The sequence below is a fragment of the Ictalurus furcatus genome, chromosome 25 (assembly GCF_023375685.1).
Source record: "Ictalurus furcatus strain D&B chromosome 25, Billie_1.0, whole genome shotgun sequence".
NCBI lineage: Eukaryota > Metazoa > Chordata > Actinopteri > Siluriformes > Ictaluridae > Ictalurus > Ictalurus furcatus.
The window spans coordinates 11850228-11860298 of NC_071279.1; the positions used below are offsets into that span (position 1 = coordinate 11850228).

Sequence of the window (10071 nt, forward strand, 5' to 3'; positions counted from 1 at the left end):
AGAAGAGAGAAAAAAACTGCACCTGTGACAGAAGTGGGTAGGGTATTGGCCTTCTTTAAATTGTCACGACGTTCAAAGCGAGTCAGTAATGTGTCTGGTCTCTTGTTCTCCTCTGGGGTTTGTGCCTTAGGAGTACTGGAGTGTACATTCCCCTTACCCTCTGTAGGGCTCACTATACCACCCTGTAAGGCAAGTCCTGAGATGTTTCCCATATCACAGTAGATATACCTGTAAACATTCTTTGTAGCTTAAGTCTAGTGACTATTAGAAGCTTTTAGCGTAGATTTCCCAGGTGCTGATATTTTCGAGCATGTTTGATATATACATAGTGTGAAACCTTCTGAAACTAGTTGCAAGGACAGTAATGGGAAACAGCCAATGAGAGCCTGACAGGAAATCAAATTCTTATGCTTTCATTTGTAGTAGGTCCAGTTAATCATCCATCTACTTGAGTGGAAAAGCAAGAACAATATGTAAGCACAATAATATTGCTTCTAGGATCAATTATTTGGCATGTCATACACTAGTAAAGCAAACTAAATGTGATTTCTGGTGGCACACAGTATTGAAAGAGCTACTTTTTATTTTTTTAGCATTTTTTTATACCACCAGTTCTCTTTTCATAACAGACAATCCTCATTGCCTGTGTCTCCCCAATCAATCATTGCACCACATTATTCTCTTATTTCTCTTTTTTCTTGTTTCAATACAAAATAGTCCCAAAGTCACATGATGATAGACAGCTCTCTTGTTCATTTTCCTGAGAAAGTGGGCTTCGGCTGGGATCTCTCCAGATAGTGTGCACACTCTTACATCCAAAAAAAACAAGTGATTGCAAGTTATTAAAGTCATGTAGTGCAAAAGGGTCAATGATTTTGAGATTTTGCAAGTCATGTAGTGTGCACTGGGCTTTATATACATGAACTACAGGTAGAACAGATACAGTGCTGTGAAAAAGTCTTTCTTTTCTTCTGTTTTTGTGTATATATCATACTAAATAGATCTTCAAACAAAATACAACATGAAAGGCAGCCTGAGTAAACACCCGATGCAGTTTATATTTATTTATTTTATTGAAGCAAAAACAAGTTATCCAAGTTACACCTATCACCCATGTGAAAAATTAATTGCCCCCTTCAACTTAAAATCTGGTTGTACCACCACAGCAATAACTGTAACCAAACACTTCCGATAACTGGACATCAGTCTTTCACTTACTTCTATGCTTTGGATCATTGTCTTGGTGCATAATCCAGTTACGCTTGAGTTTCAACTTATGGAATGAAGACCGGATCTCCTTTAGGATTTTCTTTTTTTTAAAGGATTTTCTGGTAGAGAGCAGAATTCATGTTTCCCTCAATTACTGCAAGTTTCCCAGGCCCTGAAGCAGCACACCATCACACTGCTACCACCATGCTTCACTATAGGTATAATGTTCTTCATGTGGAATTCGGTGTTTGGTTTACACCAGATGTAACGGGACCCCTATCTTCCAAAGAGTTCCACTTTTGACTCATCAATCCACAGAACATTCTCCCAAAAGGTTTGAGGATCATCAAGGTGTGTTTTGGCAAAATTGAGCAGTGGTTTTCACCTCGGCACTCTTCCATGGATGCCATTTTTGCCCAGTGTCTTTCTGATGTGGAGTCATGAACAGTGACCTTTATTGATGCAAGAGAGACCTGTAGGTCCTTTGATGTTGTCCTTGGCATGGTTTGCAGTAATCAGGCTTGGTTGCATCTAGTCCAGTTGAACCCCATTATGAATGCAGTTTCATAGATTTGGGGAATTAATAACTATGGGGCAAATACATTTTCACACAGGCCCAGTTGGTACTGGATAACTTGCTTCAATAAATAACTATCCTTTAATAACTGTATTTTGTGTTTATTGAGGTTGCCTTTGTTTTATCTTAGATTGTGTTTTAATTTCTCAAATAATTTAGTATGATATATACACAAAAAACAGAAGAAATACAAGAAATACAAGTACTGTTGTACTTACACTTTCTCGGTCCTTGGCTTGTTTCTCAGCCAGCTTTGCTTCTCTCTGGTTCTTCCTTTCCTCTCTGCTTTGCTGCTGTTCTCTAAAACCCTTCTGTTTCTGCAAAGCCAGAGTGATCCATAATGGTCCTGTCTCCTTCTCCTGTGCCCGTGAGCTGTCTAAGGAATGCCTGCTCTGTAGAGAGGGCTTTTCTGTAAAGCAGACAGGAGCGCAATTTGCATCTGCTTTGAGAATGACAAAGACACACTAAGCAAAGACTTATTTACCTTAACAATGTTCTGTATTGTGTTCACACTTATGGAAGTGACATATTATTCAGTACTCTTCTGGCTGGTTTATAATGTGCTATTATTGCATGGAATGTAATTGTAACACATTTTACCATATGTATTTGTTTGTGTCAAGACATTTAAAGATCATATGACATTTAAGTATTCATATAACAAGTGAGATTATACTTGCCTCTTCTTATGAGTTCAGTCTTACGGTCTGTTTTCTCTCTCCATGGAATGCTGATGGATGGAAAGAAGGACTTCTTTTCTTTTGGCTCATCATCCCCCTGACCATTCCTCTGACACTGCATGGATTCTGAGGGCTCTAACTTTTGATCAATGCGCTCTTCAGAAGCTACCAATTCTGGTCCACCTGATCGCTGGGACAGCATGTCCCCAGAAGTCCTTCCACCAGGTTTAGGTAGGGGAGAAGGTGGAGGTGTGGCACCATCATATGGTTTGGGAAATGTGACTGGTTTCTGATAAATTGGGGGCTTAGAGATGAGTTTGTCACATTCACTGCATGGTGAAGAGGAAGCAATTCTACCAGGCCTGGAGCGGGACTCTACACTGGAGATTCCTTGGAATTTGATTCCACTCTCTCCAAGTGGAGTCGTGATACTGGTCTTCTCTGAGAATGCAGAAGTGTCAGAGTATTGGTCAGTAGAGGTGAGGGGCACTGGTACGCCTTCAAAATTGTCACCTGCACTATACCTTTTCTTCCTCTTCTCTGTGGATTGCTCACTATGAAAACGAAGGGAGTAGTTGGTCCTCCTCAGTTTGATACCAAATGGTGAGGGCCTCTCATCACCACTCTGGTCTCTCTGTTCCCCATAATACTTTGAGTCTTCTGATTCCACCTGGCTCAGGGGTCCTGTTTCAGATGTTGGAGCTTTCGGGGATCCATGTGGCAGACTTGGAACGAGGAAAGAAGGAAGGTCTTTGGCAAACTTGCATTCTTCTGTACTGTCTGAGGTACGGAACACCTTTCCTCCCTTATTTTGACCTTTGCTGGCAGAGGAAGGTGAATGGAGATGCTGGCTAGGAGCAGAATCTGTGGATGGTAATTCCCCCCTACCTCCTTCTGTCTCTTGTTGACTAAGGACCTCAGAATTTCTGTTAGAGTCTGCAAACTTTTTTCTGGCTGGAGTGATGGAAAACTTAGCGCTTGCTGACATGGTCTTCCTGAGATTGGTGTGAGAGAATGGTGGCTCATCAATGTCCTCACTTGTTGTTCGGCTCTGCACCTGTTTGTCTGGGTGCTCTTGGTATTTTCCATCTAGGCCACCTTTAAAAATCTTGGATCGTATACTGGCCCACTCTGCCAGGACAGCAGCACTAGACTGGTCTGGCGATAAAGAGGATTCGTTTAAAGATTTGGTTTTTCCAGATTTGCGATCTGGTGATACCTTGCTCTTCCCTGCTGGTGTCCCAAAGGCTTTTTTGTCCTCAGAGAGACCAAGCAGAGACTTACAGGCTGTGTCTTTTATCTGATCCAGATTTACTGCTGTACCACACAACTGAGCTCCAGTCACTAATATAGCAGTGTGAGGAACATACAGGGATGAAGATAAAGTTGGTGAGTCAGGAACTCCTGCAGTGCCTTCCCTGATTTCAGCAGCTGTTTCACCCTGCTGAGCAGGTACTGGGGTAACTGGTGTTAGATTGACCTTCTGAAATAGGATTTGCTTTTCACCCGAGGACACTTTGAAAGTGAAAGGTCTTTGCCTCTCTTCCATCTCCCTCCATCGCAGCTCCTCTGCTTTCCTCTTCCACTCTGGATCAGAGGATGTGGAGTGCTCCTCAGCAGCTCTCATCTCCTCTTGCTGCCTCTTTCTTTTATCCTCTTCCTTCCTTTTCTTTTCATCAGCCAATCTTTTCATCTCAGCCTCCTCTTCTTCTTGTCGCCTTCTTTGTTCCTCATAAAGGCGTGCTTCTTCTTCTCTGTGCTGTTTTTCCTCTAACTCCCAAAGCCTTCGTTTTTCTGCCTCCTCCTCCGCTTTTCGTTTCTGCTCCTCCAATTCTTTCTTTTTCCTCTCCTCCTCCAGGCGAAGGCGCTCTACTATGAGTTCTTGCTCTCTTCTTTCTTCCTCTGCTCTCCTTCTCTCTTTTTCTCTCTTTTTTCGTTCTTCTTCCTCACGTCTCTTTCTCTCTTCGACCTCCTTCAAGCGTTGCTCCTGCTCCCTCTTTCTCATTTCTTCTTCTTCCTTCTTTCTGTCTTCTTCCCGTTGCCTTTGCTCCTCTTCCTCCTTTCGCTGATATTCTTCCTGTTTTCTGCACATTGTCTCCTGTTCCAGTCTCAGTTCCTCAGCTCTTCTTTCTTCTTCTCTCCTTCTCTGTTTCACTTGCTCCTGGATTCTCTGAAGCTCCAGACGTTCCTGCTCCTCTTCATGAAGTCTCTGCTTCTTAGATTTTTCAGGAAGCTCTTGCTCATCTCTGGTCCAGTGACTTCTTACATGTCCTTCTCTCCAAACCCCTGTTTCTTCTGCAGGTTTCTGCACATCTGTCTCTTCTTGCAGAAGTGCTGAAATATCCACTTCCAGAAACTCCTAAAATTGACAAAGAAAGACATGAGTTTTGCAACAGATAAACCAATAAAGGGTAAGTGGGACTCAGGACATTTCCCCTCCCTGCCAGCAGACGTTGCGCTCTCCAGACTATTAGTGTGACCTCTGCTGCACCTCACTTCCTGGTCACTTCCTGGTTTGATGCTATATAAGCAGATCATAGAGTTTATCATTCAGTTATTGCAAAGCCTTGCCAAATATTTTGTCTCTTGTCTTTTGATCTCTGCCTGTTCTTTGGATTTTGCAGTTTGGATTGCCTTCTGATTGTTTCGCTACATGTTTGATGTTTTTTGGGGGATTTTTTTTTTTACCCCTTTGCCTGGATTATCAACTTTGATTCTTGGATTGTGTTTATATTTTGAAATGGGAACTGTTATTAAATTTTGCCCATGGATCCTCACCCTGAATCGGAGTCTCTAGTGTTACTATAAGAGGTTCACAAATTTCCTAGGTGTCAGTCAAAGGAAAAAATATTCCTTACCTGTGTGAATCTGCGGTGCTTACGGGACACTCGCTGGTTTTTGGGTTTGACAGACAGTTTATGTTTGGCAGCAGTGTTGTCCAAGCGTGGAGCGGACTGGGGAACAGCATCTAGGTTAATTGATTCGATCGTACCAGGAGGAGGAGGCCGCTTTGTGCGAGGGGACTTCACAGGAGTCCTATAGTGAACCACATCACAGGTAGCAGATGAAACCTAATTATCAAACAGAAAAGAGTCTTAGTAAAAAGAAATGACATTCAAATCTTTTCCTAATTCATGTAGAGAAATAAAATATTAAAGGTAGATTTAAAGTGATAGTATTCTGTACACTATATAGCCAAAAGTTTGTGGACACCTGACCATCAAACCTCCATGGTTCTTCCCCAAACTGTTGCCACAAAGCTGGAAGCACACAATTGTATAGGATGTCTCTGTATGATGTAGCATTACAAATTTCCTTCACTGGAACTAAGAGGCCCAAACCTGTTCCAACATGACGATGTCCCTGTGCACAAACCATGGCCCATGAAGACATTGTGTGCCAAAATTGGAGTGGAAGAACTCGAGTGTTCTGCACAGAGTCCTGATCTCAACCCCACTGAACACCTTTGGAATGAACTGGAACACCGACTGCACACCAGACCTCCTCACACCACAGCCACACTCCAAAATTTAGTGGACAGCCTTCCCAGAAGTGGAGGTTATTATAACAGCAAAGAGGACTGGAATGGGAAGCTGTTATGGTCAGGTGTCCACAAACCTTTGGTCATATAGTGTACCACAGTTCCATTTGTCTGTCTTACAGCTGTACATTCTTATAAAAATCTGTCATTTTTTGTTGTAAAAAATTTACTTTTTAAAGGACTCTTTAAAAATGTTAAAATGTTTTTTTTCTTACGTTCTCCCTGGCTTCGGTCTCCTGTGGCTCTGGCTCCACCTGTGCCAGGACTCGCAATGGACTTCTTGGTACTTCTTCCTCGTCTGAGCTACCTTCATCTCCTTCACTTTTTCTAACTGAGGGATGTTTCTGACCAAACTTTATATTATGACCTATCTGCCTCTGTAGAATTAAACACAGGGTACAGAGCTCAATTACATTATGAGGTAAATAAGATAAGTGGTGCTAGATTAAATTTGAATATAATAAAAATAACAGTAATAAGTATATTTCCTACTCAAATCTGATTAATAAGAAGCTGTTGATTAATTTTATATAACAGCACCTCCAGGTTCTCCCATTTCCTCCTACCTCCCAAAAAACATGCCAGTAGGCATATTGGCTATGCTAAATTGCCCCTAGGTGTGAATGAGTGTATGAATGGTGCCCTGTCATGGATTAGCAGCCCATCCAGGGTGAATTCTCAGCACTTTGTAAAGGTTAGTACGTTTTCCATCATAAGAGTGTCTTCAGTACAGAAGACTTTGCACGTTCTGGATTCAACGTAACATAACAAGCTGCATTTTTATGTCTTATTAACATCCAAACAGAGAGAAAAGAGGCTTCAGTTCTCCGCTTCGCACTGACCACATCACATCATCCTGTCATTGATTATCATCTGTAACAGCATGTCCTGAGGTGTTTCATTCCTTACTTATTGTAATAGGCTTTACCTTTGTTAAAATACGTGTTTGCATGTATAGTACGCATCTGTATAAGAGAATGAATATTTCATTAAAATACACTTACTTGTAGGTTCCTGACTTTGTCTGAGACGTTCTCTTGAGACATGGTCAGTTCTGAGCACGGTTTCTCTACAGAATCCTCAGGGATGAAGATGCTCTCGTGTGAAAAAGCTCGAGACCCCAGGGGATTTAGCTCTCTATGTTCACACATGCACAAAACGTACATACCAAAATTTATTACTATTTATGTGCAAGCTGGAATTTCACTTGTGAACTATTATTTTGTAGCATTTACTCTGTCATTGGGTGGAATATAAAAGTAAAACTTATTCTAGAACAGTATTTAAGGGTGGGGGGGTGCTTACGCTGATGTTTTTTGAAAGTCAAAATATGACGAAATACAACAGTATTTTATGTTTTTCCTGCCAGATCTATAACCTTAGATGCTGATTGGACTCCTCTGGGCCTGAGACCACTCCATTGCACACTTCATCGGTGGAGTGGCTGGGTTTAAGTTCGGTTTCCTCAAACCCTCGCTCTGTCTCCCTCCTCCTCTTCCTCCCAAACAGGCGGCGGAATGGCTGGAATTTACCCGGCCGCCGCCGGTCTGCAAGCGAGAAAATAGTTATCATCATGTGATGGAAAAAGACCATTTTAATTTTGTGATTGTAAGTGAAGTGTGAAGGCATGAAGGTATGAAGCTGAAAGTGCATATCAGTAATTGTCAGTTTCATTCACTGACACACCAGACATACTGTATCTGTTACTTCTCTCAAACCAAAAAAAACAGCTGTATTTTATATAGAGACAGATCGCACATAACAAATTAGATATGCACAATACAGACTCTGAGAATTGTATCATAACATGAGCATCCTTTTGTGGGGTTCTATATATATTTTTTTCCCTAGCAAAACGCATATCACGTTTCTCCTTAATGAACTCTTGTAGTGTACAATTTCATGTTTATGTCGTATCCCTAAAGCTCTAGTGGGTGGGTAAATTTAGTGTACCCTGAGCAAATACACTTCAGGTCTGGTTTCCTAATGCACAACACATCTGGTGTAAGAAAATATGGGCCCTATCTAACAAAAAAAAACAAAAAAAAACAGACTATCACAATTCAGGCACTAGCAGTATAAACAGATGCATGAGCAAATGGTTGGAAATAAAGAAAGGGCAGGGCAAGGCGCGTTTATTAACAGGCGAAATACGTTCCCTCTTTCTAGTTCCCGTAAGAAGACATACAGCAGCGTTTTGTACCAATGGAAGGCAGGATAAAGAGGACTGAGCCACACCAAGGTACAGTGAGTTACAATAATCCAGCCAGGAAATAAAAGCATGAATTACTATCTCCAAGTCCTTTACTGGCTAAAAACGCTTTCAATTTCGTAATGGATCTGAGATGATAAAGGTCACTCGTCACCACTGAATTGATTTGAATTTAATGCTGTTATCAAAAATCACTCCCAATTTTTTTTACACGAGCATGAGAATTCACAGATGAAGGACCAGGATGATTATTTATCTGTATAATAGAAGCTGGTGGTCCAATTTCAGTTTTAGATTAATTAAGTGTTAGAAAACTGGCTTACAGCCAGCATTTTACCTCCTCAAGACATTTCAAAGAGTACATGTCAAAATTTTCCCCATGTTACAAGGGGGAGGAATCCTGGGTATAATCCACATAAAAATGATAAGAAATTTTGTGCTTCTGAAAAAACAAACCTAAAGGGAGCAAATACAATGCAAACAAAATCGATCCTCGAGGTACACCACAAGTTAATGGTACCGTAGAGGAAGAAAAATTCCTAACCTCCACGAGAATGTTCTAGATTTATAGATATAAATCTTAAAAACAATTGTTACTAAACATAAAGAAATGGACAGATGCATCTTAAATGTTACAGCTGAGCTCAAATGTTTACATACACCCTAGGCTAAAGACATTCAAACTGAGTTTTTCACATCTAATTTCATGTTACCATACATTTCTGTCTTAAGTCATTTCCATTTCTATCTATTTATTTCCATAAGTGGTCATTTCAAAATAATAGCCAACATAAGAGATTTACTATCAGCTTTTACTTACTATCAGATTTTTAGTGTGTCACAAGTTTAGATACACCTTGTTAGAAATTGGTGGTGTTGCCTTCTCATTTCATGAACTTGAATCAAACACCTGGAGTAGCCTTCCACAAGCTTCTCACAATACTTTGTTCAGAACTAGTGTAACTCAGTCAGGTTTGTGAGTTGCTCAGACATGTTTTCAATTTTTCTACAGGATTCAGGTCAGGGCTTTGTGATGGCCAATTCTCTAATACTTTCACTTTGTTGTCTTTACGACAGAGCACCACGCACATACGAACACTCACATACTCATGCACAGACAGTAACCTAGACAGCAATGCTACCTACTACACCACCATGTGGCATATGTAATTAAAATGCACTTAATTAGGAAAATCTCAGTATACAGAAGTATATTCCTACTCTGAATACAGCTTTGGGGTGCAGAACCCCAAAGATAACAGCTCTGAGTCTGCTCCTGTAATGCCTGATGAGGTTGGAGAATACATGGCAAGGGATCTGAGATCATTCCTCCATACAGAATCTTTCCAGATCCTTCAAATTGAGGTCCACGCTGGTGTACTCTCCTCTTCAGTTCACCCTACAGGTTTTCTATGGGTTTCAAGTCAGGGGACTGGGATGGCCATGGCAGGATCTTGATTTTGTGGTCAGTAAACCATTTTTGTGTTGATTTTGATGTATGTTTTGGATCATTGTCCTGCTGGAAGATCCAACCACGGCCCATTTTAAACTTTCTGGCAGAGGCAGTCAGGTTTTCATTTAATATCTGTTGATATTTGATGGAGTCCAGGATGCCATGTATCCTAACAACTTGTCCAGGTCCTCTGGCAGAAAAACAGTCCCAAAACATTAAAAAGCCTCCACCATATTTAACCGTGCGCATGAGGTACGTTTCCATATGGCTACCTCTCTGTGTGCACCAAAACCACCTCTGGTGTTTATTTCCAAAAAGCTCTGTTTCGGTTTCATCTGACCATAGAACCCGATCTCATTTGAAGTTCTGGTAGTGTCTGGCAAACTGAAGACGCTTGAG

At 41.1% G+C, this 10071-nt stretch overlaps 1 protein-coding gene across 1 annotated transcript in view; it reads right to left on the minus strand.

Annotated features, from left to right (window-relative positions):
* cracd (capping protein inhibiting regulator of actin dynamics) overlaps positions 1-7550 on the minus strand; it is a 7846-nt gene extending 296 nt beyond the window's left edge. Inside the window, exons 1-7 of the mRNA XM_053614588.1 lie at positions 7386-7550; positions 7012-7144; positions 6223-6384; positions 5325-5537; positions 2467-4825; positions 2005-2195; positions 23-182 (exon numbers count right to left, since the gene is read on the minus strand). Coding sequence (XP_053470563.1) covers positions 23-182; positions 2005-2195; positions 2467-4825; positions 5325-5537; positions 6223-6384; positions 7012-7053 — 3127 coding nt within the window. The 5' untranslated portion in view covers positions 7054-7144; positions 7386-7550. The remainder of the gene's footprint in view (positions 1-22; positions 183-2004; positions 2196-2466; positions 4826-5324; positions 5538-6222; positions 6385-7011; positions 7145-7385) is intronic.
* Positions 7551-10071: the final 2521 nt, after the last annotated feature.